This window comes from Colius striatus, chromosome 1, assembly GCF_028858725.1.
Source record: "Colius striatus isolate bColStr4 chromosome 1, bColStr4.1.hap1, whole genome shotgun sequence".
NCBI lineage: Eukaryota > Metazoa > Chordata > Aves > Coliiformes > Coliidae > Colius > Colius striatus.
The window spans coordinates 6,865,479-6,885,492 of NC_084759.1; the positions used below are offsets into that span (position 1 = coordinate 6,865,479).

The 20,014-nt window shown below is 39.7% G+C and overlaps 1 protein-coding gene across 7 annotated transcripts in view; it reads left to right on the forward strand.

Moving 5' to 3' along the window:
- The window catches only part of DLG2 (discs large MAGUK scaffold protein 2), a 1,019,609-nt gene that overhangs the window by 920,353 nt on the left and 79,242 nt on the right, over positions 1 to 20,014 (forward strand). For all 7 annotated transcript variants that reach the window (XM_061990809.1, XM_061990848.1, XM_061990864.1 and 4 more), the window contains one exon: positions 11,725 to 11,839. In XM_061990809.1, coding sequence (XP_061846793.1) covers positions 11,725 to 11,839 — 115 coding nt within the window. The remainder of the gene's footprint in view (positions 1 to 11,724; positions 11,840 to 20,014) is intronic.

The following is a 20,014-nucleotide window of genomic DNA, read 5'->3' on the forward strand; positions in this document are numbered from 1 at the left end:
AAGAAGACCTTTTCTTGCTATGCTTTTTATGCCATAAAGGTGGGTTTCTGTAATTCTGCAAATTAAGAGCTCAAGAGTATCAGAATTAGACAGCATTTGTTTATATTACCTGGGATAATGCAGACATTATCCCAATTTTACGTGATCTGATGTTCAAGTTAATCTGCATTTCAGAGCATCTAGACCATCAAATATAGCTTCTGTGCCTAATTAGTGGCCAATTGCACAACACACATGTTTGCAGTCTAGATATCTCATTGCAAAGTACTCAAAATATCCTTTATAATAAGGTAAGAGGCATGCAGGGAGCATGACTTATCCTGAGGTAATGTATTCATTCAGGCTTGTGCTGTCCTCAACCATTCCCTACTACCTGTTTGTATTAGTAATGATAATCCCCCTTAATCAGGAAGCTCTGGCAAACTAATGTAATTCTGCAGCTGCTTTCAATATTGCCTCTCAGAAAAGATCAATACACATGTGGGAATGTTCTCATCCATTTCATTCTTTTCTGCATAGTTGTCTTTATTTTGTTCAAGACATTTGGGATTTTTTTTTTTAATGATAAAAATGGATGGGTTTCTTTCCAGTCTTTGCTCAGTTCTTTGTAATTCAACAGAGTGTCCCAGACAGCCTTAGGAAATGGCTGGAGATGCCTTTGTCTGGAAAAGCTGTGTATAGGAAAGTGAAGATTACAGGAGGAGGTAGCTTTTACCCAGCAGATTTTGAAGTCAGGGATTGAATCATTTATTAATGGCACTATTCAATGTAAGAAAATGTTATTAATCATAACAACAAAACAGTTCAACCCAACAAGATATATCCATGTTTATTTTCATAACCCTTTTGTCAAGATATTATTCTATGATTCTATGATTCTGGTTGTATTATTGATGGTCCTTCTGATCTCTAGTCTGTAATGATATCTGTTGTATGAATAATTACATCAGTTAGCATCGGCATTCTTGCTACTATTTAATTTTCTACTTTAGCTTATGATTTTTAAATGATTTGTGGGTTATTTTACTGTGAGGGTGATGGAGCAGTGGAACAGGCTGCCCAGAGGGGTTGTGGAGTCTCCTTCCTTGGAGGTCTTCAAGACCCACCTGGACATGTTCCTACGTGACCTGATCTAGGTGAACCTGCTTCTGCAGGGGGGTTGGACCAGATGATCTCTAAAGGTCCCTTCCAATCCCTACCATTCTATGATTCTATGATTCTATGTTTGTCAGGGTGTTTTTTTACTGTAGGCTTCATCTTTCATGCTGATTTATGGAATTAATAAAATCACATTAGCTTCCTTGCCACTCCATTTTCAGAAAGAAGCCTTTTTCTTCAAGTTTCTTTCAGGAACACCTTTTCTATCTCTTTCCAGTCCAAGTGTAGCACATTTTCATGAAATATAAGTACAAAACTGGCATATCATGTCTTACCTGTGATAGTTTTTGTGCAACTTTTCATATCACTTGGGAGTTTCAAGCCCTGATTTAGTGTTATTGAAACTTATTTGGGAAAAGTTACATAAGCCATGTAGCTGATAGGGGAGGCACTGAGGAGCCTTTTGGAATAAGGAAATTTACAAAGAGAAGGAGGCAGGGAGGAATTATTTACCATCAATCTGCAAAAGAGGAGTATCTACCCAATGTAGGTACAAGGTTAGTCAGCACCATGAATCTAGCTTCCTGGTATTGCCATGCCTGGGAAACTCTAGAAGTGGTCAGCTCTGTATTTTGTTTCCTCACATCAATTCATGTTTAAGAGCTGGAAATAGGCCAAGTTATCATCATCATTAAGACATGGCTAATCAATATAATATGCTGAATTCTCAAGAAATGAAACTAGATTTAGTAAAAAACAGAAGCAAGAAAAAGCAATGGGGAAAAAAAAAAAAAGAGTAACAATTGCCCCAAGGCAATGATTTGGGATGGAGAATTGTGGAAATTGAATAAATGTCTGAAAATACAATCCTCTGCCACTAGCCTGAAGCAAAGAAATAGCTAACTGAATTAGCTCAGCTATTAATAGAAAGGGATTTTTTCTTTGCAATGTCCCATATAAATATTTGTTGAAGAAAGAAGATTCCAAAGCAGGGAAGCTTTTTTTTTTTTACCTTTATAGCACAATTTTCTGCCTAAAACATCTGAACTACCTCAAAATATTTCTTAACTGTATAGAACAGTACCTCCTACAAAGCTCTTTTTTTTGCATTACACCTCCTTGGACATGTGTACACACATTGTCCAAAATGTTAACTCAGTGTGAGCCTCAGGAAATCTGAAAAACTGCACAAACAGTCCTGTTTAGGTCAGGGGTGCACCAATTCAAATCAAAGGGGAGATAATTTTTTGAGGAAACAGTAAAATTCAGTACAGGAAAAAGGTTCCCAAAATCTCGAGAGGAATGGTTTTTGAAAATTCTTGAGTTGTTTGCAATTCCCTTCAGTGGTTGGAAAGAGCTGCAAGAAATTCCTGGCTGTGGAACTGCAGGCTGATACTTCGTAAACCAAGGATAGGCTTTAAGGGAAGAGGTAGAATAACTCTTCAGTGGGATAGATCGTCCTTGTCACTCACTAATAGATTGATTTACTTTAGTACATCTCTTTCATTATGAGGCATGAATTCTCAGAAACTAAAGCTTCTAGAGACTAATTTGGATTGGAATGATATTCACTGTGACTAAGAATAGAGAACGATATTAGTCTCCCAAACGTATCGTGGGAGGAAGATATCTTTTCAGGTGTATTTATATTCGCAACTAACACAATATGAGTGCTGCAACTAATGATGCAACAGATGGGAAAAGCATTAAATGCAGTAATGAAGCAAATGAAAATAAAGTTAGTGATGATGTTTAGGCAATGAGGCCAGCTATAGAACAGAAATACAGGGTGAAATTTTAATTAGAAGACAAGCTCAGATGTAAATACCTATATATTGGTAAAGGCAGACAACCAACCAATATCAGAGAACACAGGCATTAATGGCCCTGCTGTGCAGAAATTTTAAAGGCCAAAGCAATGAGTAAAATCAGTAAATATGTCTGTGCAATTATTTTTGAACAGTTCCTGAAAAGGCATGTTGAAAATATTCCAATAAAAACAAGCAGATATATCCAAATTAATAAAAACTAATAAAATGTAAATGTTTCTTCCCTTCCCCAGTACTGAAATCTGTGTTTCTAATTTCCTTTGAGTGAGCTCAGGGGAGTTATATGACTGATTAGAAACAGCAGCATAACTTGCTCTGTTGCTCAATGCATGATTAATGGAGCAAAGCCTTTGAGCAAAACTTTCCCCAATAAATAATGCACATTATTGCATTGCCTATCAATGGCATCAGAACTGTGTGCATTTTTTCCTGTCAAGTGATGAATTTAGCTGATGTTAAAGCTCAATGAACTTTCAGACTTAACAAAAGCATAACAAGTGCCATACAATATAAAATCCAAAGCCAGCCTTGTCCAGAATTATGTCCATGCTGGTGGCCACCTCCAGACAAGGCAGAGGAAGATAAAAGAATCAAAGGCAGAGTGAACTGTACCTGGCCATAGTATGTTTATTTCTTATTAAACTACTGCAGACCACAAGTATTTTTCACCCTCATTAACCTGCTATGTAAATACTTGCTACCTGAACAGCTTAGAATTTAACTAATCATTTGAAAACAGCAGAGTTCTTTCAGAAAAAAATTGACTCAAAACAAATGTTAAACAAACAAAAGATGTAAACAGAAGACATAAAAGTCTAGCCAAGTTACTAAGTTTGTGTCTTTTTACACACTCTTTCACATTTAGTGTGTATTACAGTAGTTTCAAAAGCTTCCAAAGCTGTGAGATGCTAGGTACTTGGCACACATAGCCAAAGACACAGTGTTTATCTACCACTCATATCTCTCCCTTAGGTGCCATACTGTGATAAGACTTACTCTTTGTGACTCACACAGATTCTCACTGTAAATCGGTGGAAAAGCAAGAATCAGACCCAATCCTCTGAAGTCTTGATAACAGTCTGCTCGCCTTCTTCTCACCTCCACATGTAAAGCAGTGGTGGCTGTACAACACTGGGCAAATGGCAGAAATGGAAAACATTCACTGTAGGAAGACATGTGTTCTTCTGCTATTTTAGATCTGAAACCATTTAGCCAAGACATCTGCTAAGAGGAAGCAGAAGGAACAAAAAATATTTACATAAATAGCATAAATAATGTTACCATAATAGTATCGTGTATGATGCTACCTCAGATGTCCAAGGCAATCGGCTCATAGTGGCATACAATTTGTGTTCCCATAAACAGAACAGAAAAAAATCTCAGAAGATTTAAGATGGCCTGTATCTGATGGAATTATGCCAAATTGATACTGATGGAGAAGCTGATCTGGCAGTTATACCTTTATAATAGTGTCTGGAGTTATTTGAAAAGCCCTTTTTGAGGTGACAAGATTCTGCCTCTAACACCTTCCTAGGTTTTGTTTGTTTTCTAAGCACTGTAGTATGTTAAAATTGGGCAACTGAGTTTTACTTTACTGTCCCCTTTTGACAGAGTCCCAGAGATATACACTGCCTTTTCCAACCTCCTGTTTGTTTTATAGCTGTCGCTGCTCCACCATATCCTGAAATGAGTTAGAGATTAATTATTTTAGAAGCACAAAAGCAGCAATTAGGAAATCTGTTATCATCTAGAATCAAACATTGATGATCCTGAATTACACAGGAAAGCAAATTTTGATACCTGCTGACAGAAAGCATTGCTATCTCTCCAAAGGAGCCAGCACTGAAAGCACTTGGACTGTGATGCTGAACTATTATTTTCACTATTGTATAATACATCAGCATTTCAGTCATTTAGCTGTACTTTACTTGTGGGATCAGGGCATTTTTCTGTTGTTATGATCTCTGATTCAGTCAAAGCTAAAATCTTTATTATAAACTTTAAAATAAGAAATAACAGGAAAGTACAAATGAGAAATAACAGCCACGTGAAAATCTGCAACTCTCTCTTTTAGAAAAGCTGCAGCATACTCATTAATATGCCATAGCTATTCTTGATTTATATGACCAAAAAGTAGAATCATAGAATCATTCCAGCTGGAAGAGACCTTTAAGATCATTGAGTCCAGCTTTTGTCCCAGCCCTATCAACCACTAGACTGTTTTCCTAAGTGCAACATCCAACTGTTTCTTAAACCCCTTCAGGGATGGTGACTCCACCACCTCCCTGGGCAGCCCATTCCAATGCCCAACAGGAAAGAAATTCCTCCTCATATCCAACTTGAACCTTCCCTGGTGCAACTTGAGGCCGTTTCCTCTTGTTCTGTTGCTTGTTACTAGGGAGAACAGACTGACAGACTGACCTCTGTATCGCTACAATTTCCTTTCAGGTAGTTGTAGAGAAAAAAATTCTCCCCCGAGCCTTCTTTTCTCCAGGCTAAACAGCCCCAGATCCCTCAGCCATTCCTCATATGAGATGTGCTCCAAATCTTTCCTAGCTTGGTAGCCCACCTCTGTATCCTCTCCAGCACCTCAATGTCCATCTTGTAGAGAGGGGCCCAAAACTGGACACAGTATTCAAGGTGCAGCCTCACCCAAGCCGAGTACAGGGGAAAGATCACCTCCCTGCTCCTGCTGACAGCACTGTTCCTGATCCAGGCCAGGATGCCCTTGGCCTTCTTGGTCACCTGGGCACACTGCTGGCTTATGTTCAGCCTCTGTCAACCAACATTCTCAGATCTTTCTTTGCCTGGCAGCTTTCCAGCCACTCCTCCCCAAGCCTGTAGCGCTGCTGGAGGTTTTTGTGGCCCAAGTGCAGGACCCAGCACTTGGCCTTATTGAAACTCATGGCATTGGCTTTAGCCCAGCCATCCAACCTATCTAGATGTCTCTGTAAAGCTTCCCTGCATTCAAGCATATCAACACTTCCACCCAGCTTGGTGTCATCTGCAAACTGACTAAGGGTGCACTCTATCCCCTCATCCAGATCATTAATAAAGTTAAACAGGAGTGGCCTCAGTACTCAGCCCTGGTGGCACCACTTGTGCCCGGCTGCCACCTTGATTTGACTCTGTTGACCACAACTCTTTGGACCTGACCATCTAACCAGTTTTTCACCCAGGAAAGTGTTTGCCCATCCAAGCCAAGAACAGCCAGTTTCTCTAAGAGCAGCTGTGGGTGACAACTGTGGCTGTCAAATGCCTTACTAAAGTCAAGGTAGACAACATCCACAGTCTTTCCTTCATCCAACAAGTGGGTCACCTTGTCATAGAAGGAGATCAGGTTTGTTAAACAGGACCTGCCCTTCATAAACCCATGCTGACTGGACCTGGTCACCTGGTTGTCCTGCATGTGCTGCATAATAGAACTTAGGATGATCTACTCCATCAGCGTCCCAGGCACTAAAGTCAAACTGACAGGTCCGTAATTTCCCGGATCATCCTTCCGTCCCTTATTATATTGTCTGGTTTCCAATCAGATGGGATCTCTCTATTCAGCCAGGACTGCTGATAAATGATGAACAGTAGCTTGGTGAGCACTGCTGCCAGTTGCACTCTAGGATGCACCCCATCTGGCCCCAGAGATTTGTGCACATCAGTGTGGAGAAGCAGGTCACTGAATTGTAGAGGGGCCATTTTGCTCCTCACCCCTGTCTCTTCACTTGAGGGGCTGACTTTCCCTAGTGGAAATGCTCCTGTTACTAAAGACTAAGACAAAGAAGGAATTAAGCACCTCAGCCTTATCTTCAGCTTTTATTAATGAATTTCCTTCTCAATGTCATGAGGGATGGGGGCTATCCCTGATCTTTCATTTATTATTGATGTATTTATAGGAACTTTTCCTATTACCCTTTAACTCTAAAGCCAGTTTGACATCTAACTGGGCTTTTGACCTAATTGTCTCCCTACATGACCTAACAATGTTCTAGTACTCATTGTGAGTAGTCTGCCCCTCCTTCCAGAGGCCATAAACCCATTTTTTTTTCCCTGATTTTAAGCCAAATCTCCCTATTCAGCCAGGCTGGTTTTCTTTACCTCCAGCTTGTCTTATGGCACGTGGGGATGGCCTGTTCCTGGGCCTTTAAGATTTCCTTCTTAAAAAGTGTCCAGCCTTCCTGGACTCCTGTACCCTTCAAAACTGACTCCCAAGGGATTCTATCAAGTAACTTCTTAAACAAGTCAAAAAGTAGACTTCCAAGGAAAGAGACTCAATATCCTCCCTGGTCAGCTTGTGCCAGAGCTTCATCATCCTTACAGTAGTTTTTCCTTAAGTGGAACTTTTTGTGTTCCAGCTTATATCTACTACCCCTTGTCCTGTGACTGGAGACAACAGAAAAAAGTGCCAGCCCATCCTCTTGACATACACTTTGTAAATACTTCTAAGTGTTAAACAGCCTTTCCTTGTAACAGAGATGTTCCTGTTCCTCATCATCCTGGTAGACCTCCAATGGACTCTGTCCAGCAGTTCCCTGTCTCTATTGAGCTGGAGAGCCCAAAGCTGGACACAGCACTCCAGATGAGACCTCACCAGGGCAGAGTGCTTTGGAAAGGCAAATGTATGCATTGTTATTCAAAGGTTAGAATATGTTTGATATCCATACACAGCACTTGGCAAACTGTTGAGCTGAAGTAGAAGGAAAAACACCAGCTCCCCATCTGCATCTTCAGGCTAATGAGTCCTGTATGAAGCAGAGAAATGTCAATTGTTCAAATTACTGTCTGCATTCTATAAATACACTCAATTTTAGCTTTTGTTGGGCTTGGGGGTAATTCACACTGTAGCAGCTTAAGCCAACTCTCTCTCCTAACTGACCAGAGAGTAGAGCAGAGACAACTTTAGAAAACAGACCCTTGGAAAAATAGGGAGTTGTTCAGGGCAGCATGCAGAGCTCAACATGTTGATGCCAGAGCCCTGAAAAATGCTCTTGCTGTCTCTGCGCTCAGGCTGTTCCTCCCAGCAGCAATCTCTTCTCTCATATCTGATGGCCATAGCTCCTCCTCATCGGGATTAGCGAGTTGTGTCTGCATCCTTGGGACAGCTAAGTTCAGGTCTGCCTGCACTGCTCTGAGCACTGAGCCAACAATAAAGAGGAGTATTAACAAACACTTCCAGCCATCTCATCTGTCCTACTTCTTACAGTGACATTTTCAAAACCACACAACAGCACAAATCATTATACCAGCAATATATATACTCCAGCAATAACAGTACAGTTTGCTCACCCATTTGCTCTTTAAGCCTAATGTGTAACTTTATCAGTTTCTTAATCCACCAGACTTATTTTGTTAGCTTGTTAGTGAATCAGGCAAGGAGTAGGACTTTTGCAGATGGATTTTGGTAAGCCAAAATTGGCAAATTTTGCTGATGATGCTCTCCAGCAACAACTCTTTATCCTCACTTTCTTTAAAGGGCATGAAATTAGTGAATCAGTTTTAACTGCATTTCTTGTCAGCATGTCACAACCTCAGTGTCCTTTTAATTGTGTAGGAGCCTTGAAAATGTGATATTTATATTCAGTGCTCAATTTGAAGGAAGCATGAAGTGTTTTTATGGACCTTAGCACTGCCTCTTATTCACACCTAGCAAATGGAAAGCTATTAAGAAGCACCTCGTCTGGGATGACCCCATATATAAAGAAGCATCAAGAAAAATGGACTTTTTCCCAATGGGAAGGATTACCATAGCAGTTCTGATGTCAGAAATGGAGCATCACTCTTTCTTCTTCTGTTCACATTTCAAAGCCACCACTGTAGTATCTAGGCATCAGTAGGAGAACTAAGTGGACCAAGATTAAAGCAGCTGATCTGACCTGGGTGAAACACTACCTGCTTTGATGGCCTTGCAATTTTTGGTCCAGGCATTTGTCAAGAGGAAGGGACACATGTACATTTCAGTAATTTTTTTATGCATAAACACAAAGGTACTATGAGGAAAATATAGGCCCATAAATTTAATTATTTTCAAAGTATGCATTTCAATCCAAAGGAAAAAAGCATTTCAAGAACACAAAGTAACAGAACTATCATTAGTACTTCTGAATTTGTCACTATTGAGCAGGAGTTTGAGTGCTGAACTTCTATCACACACTTATTAGACAGTTTTTAAGATGCATTGTGGTTTCAAAATATCTTCCAGAAAGAGATTATTAAATTCAGAACCAATTTGCAGTCGGTTAAAATCAGTTAAATTACAAGTGTGCTCTGAAGCCAAAACACAAGCTATAATATCATCATCTGCCCAAGCTGTAGTCATTTGAGTATCCCATGAGCTGGTGTTCAAGTTGCAAATAGCTGGATGTTGTGCTAGAGAGAGTCAGATTTTCAAGCCTCTCCTCTCACTCTCCAGATCAGTGTCTAAATCTGGGAGTTACTCCCACACCTCACAAAGTCTGCCTAAGATATGGTTCCTTATTAAAGGAGAAGCTGCCATCTAAATCATTCGTATCTTTGGTCTCACCCAGATGTAAAACGTCAAAGCAGCTGAATTACACTGTATGTTTACTGTCTTCAGTGTATCTGCCACAAATGTGAGAGACCTGGTAACAACCCTCAAAATTGTAGGATTCTGTCTATGTGGAGAGGACTGGCACTGTTTGAGAAAGACAAATGCAAGCTTTTTGGTTTTAAGATCACCTTTTCTATCTGCCAAGAAGACATATTAATTTTGTTATGATGAAATGTAAGTTAAACAAAGTCTTTCTGAGAAGATGATTATTTGATAAATAGATTCTAGAGTGGAGGAATAGAACAAATATGACTCACATAAAGCAAACTTAAATCCTACACCAGGATAAGCACTTCAAAACTAAACTCCACTTTAAAAAACAACTTTGGTTTTTAGGGGCTTTAGTTCCACTGAGGATTGGGGTTTTAAATCATGGAGAGGTTTAAAGGTACACTCTAGGTGAAAGAAATAAGCAAGAAGCAAGCTACAGAATGAATCTGAAATGCAGACTGCATGTAGGAGTGTCTCTTCTCCCAACTTACAGAATTTAAGCTGCAGCCACTGAAGTCATAGGTGTGTGGGAAGACTGAAGAGTCTTCTACTATAGCAATGTTTCCCAGCTGATTTCCAAAGTAGCCATTGTCATTTAGCAAATTCAATAGGTAATGCCAAAGAAGCTCAATGAAAAGGGAGTTAAATGCATCAAGGAAGAAGAAGAAGGAGGGAAAAAACCCAAACACAATAGCCCAAATTAAACCATTCTGATAAACCAGCTTGAAGCTAGTTACTGTCTATGCAAATGTGAGATCTTGGAAAGGTCAGATGTTATCATCCAATGAAAAGTTAAAGGGCACTGAATAAAATGAATTAGCTGTTGCAAAGCATCTAGATATTCTGGGAACCAAGCCCATGTGAACAGTGAAAGATCAAACAAAAATAATGCTGAGATTTCTCTTCTAGGATAAAATGAGAATATTTCTGTCTTACAGCATTCTCACACAGCTCAAACAGCAACAAACAGGGAGAAGACCCATAGGTTATAAATGCATGATAAAGATTTATTTGCTTAAACTGAGAGCTGTTGGGGTGTGATGGGATGTACCTTCATGCTTTAGAGGAAGCACTGTGTGATGGCTTCATTTCTCCTCCAGACATGTTGTGTAGAAATGTAGACCCTCCTTTTGAAGCAGGCAGTGAAATAAAACATTGAGGTGCATTGAGGGAACATCTCTTTGCTGGCATCAGTCTGTAACATCTTAGTTTTCAAAGTGTGACTGACTCACTGGAATGGATTTTGTACATCCCCTCAAGTTAGTCTTGTAGCTTGTGCTGGTAGATTTCCCAAGTTTAGATTGAATCATTACTCTATTGCTGAAGCCCTGCTGGTTTCAAGGAATTAGAACTTGTCTCCAAAACTTCAGCCTTTCCTCTTGCAAGCTAAACCTCATCTCCTTAGGTCACACAATGAGCATAGGAAACATGCCAGCAGGGGTACTGTTTACCAGGATTGGGAGGGATATGTCCTTTCAGAGAGGAAACTCACCAACTGACACACCTCTAGCTGAATCCTTACCCCAGGGCTGGTCCCATGTTGCTGGTCAGCAGATCACACTGTCTTACAAAGCTACCAGCAGAGTTATGGAGGAGATCAAGATCTGGAAACTGGTTTTGTGCCATTCTTAAGCAGTTTGAAGTCTGGAGTTTCTGGGGTCATATACCTGAAGACCCAGCTATGGCTCCACCTATTTAAAAGAAAGAGCCCAGTCTTCAGTAGGCTGGCTAAATAATGTACCTTATTAGTCATACAAAAAATTCGCAGCTGTTTTGGGTTTAATTAGGCTTTGATGTTCAGTCCAGTCTGGTTCAGTGGGATTTTCCACTAAATGCTTGACTCATTAGTAACGTCTGTGCATCATCCCACTGCCCCTAACAAGGTATCTCAGTCTTTGACAAGAGGAATGATGCAGTGAAAAACTGCCTTCACATGCTTTCTGCAGAGTGAAAGATATTTGGTAACACACTTCAGACTTCCTTTCCTTTTCTTAAACTGCAGGAGAGAGAGTCTAACTCTCTGACTGTTTACACAGTCAGTGCTAAAATGTTCAGGTACCACGATAAAGAGGTCATATATTTACTTAAGATAATACATTAGTGGAGGTTCTATTAGAGCTCGATTTTGAGGACATGCCTTACACTCATTAATTTAACATTAATGTGAACTTAGCAGCTCTAATGGTTATATAGGTCAAGAAAGCTAAACTATCTTTATTCTCTGATTTTTTTTTCTCTCCTTAGAGTACGCTCGGTTTGAGGCAAAAATCCATGACCTGCGTGAGCAGATGATGAATCACAGCATGAGTTCTGGGTCCGGCTCCCTGAGGACTAATCAGAAGAGGTCACTGTATGTCAGGTGAGCAGGGAGAGCTTTCTCCTGGGAATACATTAACAAATACTTTGTCTATGCCTGATTTGAATACTGTGGATTCGTCCAGGTGGGAAGGAAGTTTGAGGAACTGCATTGAACAATCAATCTTACAAGCACATCGTTAATGCAAAAATTGGATAAAGCCCTATTGCTTAATCTGATCATTTGAAGCCATTTTCAAAGAACACTATACTTTTACAAGAGATTTGATTTTATGAGATGAAGATTTCTTAGCAGTTGTCAGCTTTTCAATACCCAAGGTGGACATTGTGGTGCAGTTACGCATTGTGTTTCTGTGTGAGGTCTTGCCCAGCCACAGAGAGATTGTCCTCATAAAGAGTACTTTTTCCCTAAGAACTTCTTCTTACAAAGCAAGGACTATTATATGCTCTTCTAATTGCATGACAATCTGCTGTTAAACCCTTACATGTTTCCCCTCCTATCAATCTACGCTACAAAGAATTAACCATCCTAGCAAGATCAAATACACAGATGAGATGCTAAGCAAGCTGCTGTATGCAGCTTAAATGGGGTAGTGAATAACACTGAATCTGCCCAACTGTGAGCCAGGTGGTAGCAGTGCTTACAGCTTTGCTTCGACTGGGCAAACCTATTGCCATAGTCATTGCTGGATGAAAGACTAGGTGTTGCCCAATTGCCCCTAGCAAAGTTTTTGCTGTCACTCACAGCCTTTGGGACTCTGGGAGACTATGGGATTCTGTGCCAAATATTTTAATAATCTAATAATGATGCTTTTCTAGGCTTTTCATTTTCATTTTTTCCCCCCATGTTCAGCATATAATTTGAAATTCCTGACAATCATGAAGCAGAGGGAAGCAATTTGTCAGCCTCCAGGCAGTGATAATTATTCATAGGGGAGCTAATTCAGGTGATAACATTGCAGAGATCCAATTAAGGCTGAATTCTACATTTTGTCATTATGCCCTCAGCATGAAGGGGTAAGGTAGCAGAGAAGGAGGAGAAAACTTGAATGTTAGCATAGATGATTTTATTCTAGTGGGCAGCAACCGCAAGAAGCACTAATTGGTACTGCTGACAGAAAGCAAGGACTGAAAGGATATAGATCATGGTTACCAGTGCTCCTGCTGTTGGACAAGGTCAGGTTGAAAGTGGCATGGGTTTTGATGCATCTCTAACTTTCTCTAACCCATCTGGCTTTGCATTTACTTTGGGAGCTATTACATCTGCAGTAGTTTTTTTTTCAAACCAAACACAGAGTGACTTTGTTGTTAAGAGCTTTGGTCAGCTCCATAAATTTGTATTCTATGAAAAGTTATAGTCACTAGACATTTAGGGAGGGATTCAAGCTTACCTTGCTTGAGGAATCCAAAATGAGGGGAAAAAAGGTGCAAGAAGTCCAAACCAGCAACCACAGTCAATTCAGAAGTACACATAACAGGCTAACACAGGATCCAGAACAACTTACTGGTTTGACCTGCAGCAAAACTGACAAGCCCTGCTGAGAGCTGAGGCTTGTTAGCCTGCACACTGAGCCATGCTGATACATCTGTGCTGCATCTGGACTAACTTAATTCTTCTATTGGGTATTACTCTGTATTCACCCAAGAGCCTGGTTGGCTGCTAGTTCATGAATTCTGGATCTGATCTGTCTCACTAAGCTGATATGCTCTGGTGCTTCCCTGCAGGAATCTTTGATCTCCTAGCTGTATACCTAAATATCACTTCCTAGCTGTATACCTAAATATCACTTTCCAAGCCATAAATGCAAAACCTATTCTTTGATTCCAGAGTTGTTCTGCAAAATGCCCTAAACCTCTCAAGCAGACAACCTCAAAAGCCTCAATCACTTTTGTTAACACAAATCTTTTGCAGTCAAACCCACACAGTTGGCCATGTCCATGTCTGAGAAGTGTGTTTGAGAGGTTCTGCATTTTACTTATTATTATGTGCTTCTAGTGCAGTACTGTCTGCAATATTGTGCTAGACACTGTTAGTTCAAACCATATACACTAGTTACAAAGTTAACACATGTTTATGTTAGGCACTACAGAATTAAAATACACATGGGTTCAGAAATGTGCTTGTTTTCAGAGAATTAAATTCTCACTTTATGGATAAACTCTTTACTGCTAGGGAGCCATGTAGAAAAGTCTGGGATTTAGCATATTTCTTTGTATTCCTATAACTCAGGACACTTCTGTTTTAATGTATTATATTTAGTCAACATGTGCAAGATAACTAAAGGAAAATTGCCATATGATAGCTGTAATGCCAAGTTTTTTACTCAGATTTGCTCTTTTCCTTTCTCTGGGATGTAGTAATTTTGCTCTCCTTCACTGAATACAAACATAGTTATTTTTTTAGCCAGAGTGCTAAATGAAAGTAAATGACAGTGTTCTAGGCAGTGAAAGGTCCATAAATCCAGGTCTGTATAGGTTGTAATAATTGAAAATAAGTGTTATTATTTGTTCATAGAAAAGCCAACAGAAAACTGGATGAAAAAAGCAAAGCTCTGTAAACAGTTTTGCCAGGGGATGTGGGGTTCATTGAGTGCAGGGCTTTATTGTTTATCTTACAGTCTGTGAGTTCCCCATGCAGCCCATCTGAAAATAACACAGCATTTTTAATTGAGATATATAAAAGAAGTTATATTAAATGAAGTGAGGTAAAATTTAATGTGACCATAATGGGTTGAATGGCTTGACTAGAAGTAGTTGGCTGAAAGCAATTAAAAGTCCCACGTAAGCAGTGCATACAACTACACAAAAACAATCAAGAATTATTTATTCAAAAGAAAATGTCCAGTTCTGGGCTCCTCAGGTCAAGAGGGACAGGGAACTGCTGGAGAGAGTCCAGCACAGGGCCATCAAGATGATCATGGGACTGGAACATCTTTCATATGAGGAAAGGCTGCGGGAACTGGGGCTGTTTAGTCTGGAGAAGAGGAGACTGAGAGGAGAGCTTATTAATATTTATAAATATCTAAAGGGTGGGTGTCAGGAGGTTGGGACATCCCTTTTTTCTGTAGTAGATAGTAACAGGATGAGGGGTAATGGGATGAAGCTGGAACACAAAAAGTTCCACTTAAGCATAAGAAAAAACTGTTTCACTGTTGAGGTGAGGGAGCCCTGGCACAGGCTGCCCAGAGGGGTTGTGGAGTCTCCTTCCTTGGAGGTCTTCAAGACCCTCCTGGACACGTTCCTGTGTGACCTGATCTAAGTGAACCTGCTTCTGCAGGAGGGTTGGACTAGGTGATATCTAAAGGTCCCTTCCAACCCCTACCATTCTGTGATTCTATGAATTGCACAGTTGGCTGTAAAGGTGGGTGTGCAAATCAGAGCTGGGACAGGGCTGCATTCAGCTGTAATTTCATAAATGGTTGTTCAGCTGTCTCTTCATCAACTGCCCATGTTGAACAACACAGCGGGGAGTGTAACCAAGGGAAGAGCCTCTTCCCAATAAGATGAGACTGTTTAGGATCAATTTTTTTGTTCTAGTCCATGCTGCACTATTTATAGAATCTGTGCCCAGTACAAACAGGTGCTTTATAGTCCACTACATTTTTTTTGTCTTCCAGCTGGAATTAGTGCAAAGTATTTCGTACCTTTGATAGGTATGTGCTGTACAAACACAAAGCATGATGTAGTAAAAACAAGTGCATTCTGCTTCATTCTTTATTGAGCCATGAGCAACAGAACCTGAAACTTTACCATAGCAACTTAGCAGCAGCTGAAAGGAAGTCAAGGTTGAGGTACTTTGGGTTGTTTACTCTGATTCCCAGCACTATGAATTCTCCATCTACATCTTTATACACATTTCTCGAGCCTCTTAGAAATCAGCATCATGCCATATCACTTAGAGAGGATTTGATTTTGAACAAATCACAGAAATTTTCACTTGGGAAATTTGCTGAATTACAGTTGAAGTTGTCTGAGGCAGTTTGTGAGGACTGAATTTGGTGTCTGGGGTTCATTTTATACAATGTGTGTTACAGCCACCATTCTTGTCTTCTTTGAGGCAGTGAACCCTCACTGACCAGCAAGCGTCAGGTCAAGGCTCTATGAGTAAAATTCTCCTAGGAGATCTACACAGGAGGTTGTAATGCAGCCTGATATCCACATGAGAAATGCAATTTTTGGAGACATCATGGTAGTGAAATCGGAACATGTGATACCATCAGACTGGGTGACTATGTAGTTCTGGAAGGAGAAAAGTGATAAAGATATAATTTCATCAGGGCTTTTCAGAGGGGGCTACTGAGGGAACTAGAGTGAGAGTTATGAAATGGTCATACCTAAATACTCATTGCAAGGAGAGTGAACATGTGTGTGTATATATATGTATATATAGAAAAAGCAAATCCAAATAGATATATGTTAATGTTAAATATATGCAATATCTACATATACAATGTAAACATCTCCACTTAAGCTAGTTGCCTAGTATCTTTTCTGAGTCAGTGGAGTGCACTTGGCACTTTCAGAGTACAATTCATCTCATCCAGAAGTAGACATCTAAAATTGCTCAGGCGAAGCATGCCCTAAAAATGTCTATTTCTCACAGTTGAGTGGAACGAGCCTCGGGTTATTAGCTGAGATGTAAACATCTATATTAGAGATACTTCAAGTTGTGTGACCTGAATCCCACCAACACAGAATATCTTTCTCTTTTGCTCTCTCTCACACACACTGTATGGATATACATATCTTGAAGAAGCCATAACATCAGGCTCTCTGGCTGTTGTTTGTGAATGCTTCTACTGTGTGTTTCATTAAGGCTTTAAAATAGTGACAGTTTTGTTTAAATGGAGTGGCTTGTTCCCCATATTTTTATTCTCCAGTATTCCTTCTAAATTCATTTGCTACTTTTGGTATCACTATTGAGGACTCACAGATGTTCAGTGCACAGTCATCAAACTGGAAAAGGTTGTGATTGCAGCTATGGCATCACACTGTACATTTTTTTCAGCCTTCAGAGCACCATAGGTCAGTCTAGATTTCTGGAGGTTAAATGGGGATGAGTTTGGCATCTAGGCATTGCTATTTAGTTTTGATGGGGAAATAGTTACATCTTACATTGCCATGCCTGTGCTTTGTTGGCATGATAGAAACTATTGGAATTTTCTTTAGTGAAGGTAAGTGTAAGAAGTGGAATTTTAGTACTGTTTGTTCACTTTTCCTTGGACTATTCCTGGGCAATTGAAGGGTCCAAATTATAGCACAGAATGGAAGTGTGCATTCAGGAAATGTGTGATAAATGGCATAATACACAAAGCTGGCATTTATAATGGCATTTCACAGCCATCTAGAATTGGTCAGATAAGTGGACATATAACCTACATTCATGAAATGGGTTGTAGCACTTGAAATGCCATTTCAGACTGGAAAATTGAAACTTGATTGGAATGTTACTCATTTCACATATCCTGGTTGAGTTTCTGAATATTCAATTGCTACTTTTTAGCTGTTCTTTCTCTGAATATAGAGTCGTCTCCAGATCCTGCTGGCACCAGTATCCTCACTGGCTGCACTGAGAGCTGCTCAGATTCAGAACCAAGTTCAAATCTTTATTTTCCAAAGCAAGGAGGGGCATTCTGTGTGCTTGAGAGACATTTTCCCCAGATGGACTTTCAGAAGCTGAACAGTAGAACCCAAGTAACTATTTTCTCTTAATTATCAGAGATACTGTGGAACAGAGAAGGATGAGAGATGTGCTGGAATACAAGAATCATCTAACACCAAGGGCAATAAACCCAATAGTTATTATTTATTACCTTGAAATTCATGTTTAGAGCAAAAGTGTCTGGCTCATAGAACCTGTCACTGCCTGTAAAATGAAGATGGAGAATGACACCAACTTTTGTCTTTGGCAATGCAAATATAATGCTTTCTTATGAAACTCATATTGTTCACATGCTTAAAGGAACATTTTTTTTAGTCATTTACAAAAAGTACCATATTCCTCATCCTGCTGCTAAGTACAGGCTAAATGAGAAATGTAAAAATTCAACTAAATATTGAGGAAAAGAGAAGAAAGGAAAGCTGTTTTGGCTTTTTGCTTTTGAGGTGGCTTCTTGATGATGTCAGTGGGAGCTGTGAGCATTTCACACTTCTTTGTGTTGTGCTTGTGAATTTTCCGTGGGTCCTTAACTAAAACACAGAATGGTGTTGTCACTCTCAGCTGAAAGATGGATGTGAGAATTAATAATCTTGGTGTATTTGCAATCAAAGACCTTCAGGCTTATAGTTTGATGGCACTTCGGTCCTAAAACAAGCACTCTGTAATGTGATGCTGTAAATATTTTCTGTTCTAACTAGTAACAGGACAAGGGGTAATGGGATGAAGCTGGAATACAAAAAATTCCATTTAAATACAAGAAGAAATTATTTCACTGTGAGTGGCACAGGCTGCCCAGAGGGGTTGTGGAGTCTCGTTCCTTGGAGGTCTTCAAGACCTGCCTGGACGTGTTCCTGTGCGACCTGACCTAGGTGAACCTGCTTGTGCAGAGGGATGGACTAGATGATCTCTAAAGGTCCCTTCCAACCCTACCATTCTATGATTCTATGATATATTATGCCTCATCTATACCTTAGGACTGTGAAAATCGATACATTTGTTATATAGTCAGTTGAAACTATCAGCCACCTGACAAGCTACTATAGTTTTTCTTAACACTTACTATATTTCTTATTCATCTGACTTTTTTTTTGCAATGTTGATACTAATGAACAGTTAAGGAAAAATGAGGTTCATTTGCAATTTTTAATAACATTTCACAGACAAAGGAGAAGTAGTTAATGGAGAGTGAAAACTGAACATGTAAACACATCAGTCAAAGACAATCTCTTCTCTGCATCTGACACAAGCTCTCTCCTTCACATCTTCATGTTTATCATATCTACTACTCTTAGGGATCTGGTATGAAACGAGTCCCACTGATTCCTTCCTGAGGAGTGATGCCATGCACCATTAGTTTCAGCATGAACCAACAGCTCAGCATCCCAGTAAGAGATGATTCTCCAGTTGTGCCAAAAAGGGACAGAAAATGGATTTATTTGTATCTGGCTGTGGTTTTTCAAATCATTTAATACTTTGTGTTCAAGATTAAGAGCTAATGCATGTAGTACTGACCATCTCCAAGGACTGAGCCCCACATGAGTAATCTTTACATTACCAGTAAAACTTGTTAGATGCGAAACAATTGACTGAGATCTGAAATCATGGTCTCAGTGCTGAATTATTAATGCCTGCTGAAACAGCTTTTCTATTAGTAGCTTCAGTAGGAATAAGTAGTACATACTTCTGGCAATTTTCCTTATTGTTCTCTTTCATAAGTTATTGAAATAATGTCCCAGAACAGGTAAAATGTTTGCCATGTGATATCTACTCTAAAGAAGCAGTGAACCTTTTTCTTTTCTTAAGAGATGCTTTAATGGCTTTTCTTTGCACATGTATTCTGTTTTCTGGTTCCCTAGTGGGACTGCCTGCTCTCTGGTTCAGAGCAGTGTCAGCTAGGATAATTTCCAAGCAGAATATGGTGATGAAGAATTTGGCCACGTGTGGGAGTAGGATTTGTTTGAAATTTCTCTAACCAAGACAGTCTCAGTTGGTGCAGAGGGAGAAAGTGACACTGAAGATTAACTATCTGGCTTAAAATGGCTGAAAGTGAGTCAGCAAAACATGCATTTAAGCTGTATCTGTTCTACGTGAAACAGCAGGCGTATCCAACAAAATAGTTTTTATGATGTTTCCATGTCAACAGCTATAATAGGACACCATCAATTTGTGCAGCCCTCAACTGCTAAAGTACAAGACAGTAAGTTAGACCATGAACACAGAGAAAAAAAAAATCCCACTGAAATAAAAGCTCATGGGTATACACCTGCATTCTGCCAGATCTCCAACTCCATCTCTTGCAAAGGCTCTGATTGTGGGTCACACCACTTTTACAATTACTTATTCTAACTGCTTTATTTGCAAATGTACCAAATAAAAGATTAACAAACAGAGTTGTGTGCTGAACAGTTTGCCAGATATTCCTCACTAAATAGGAGTTATAGTAATGAAACAATCACTCCGTTTCCTTAAATTCTTTTTCCTATGCTTTTCAGCTGGCCTTGCAGGTAACCCCATTCCTTCACCCAGTGTATAGTGCTGCTATAATTACCAACACACCTG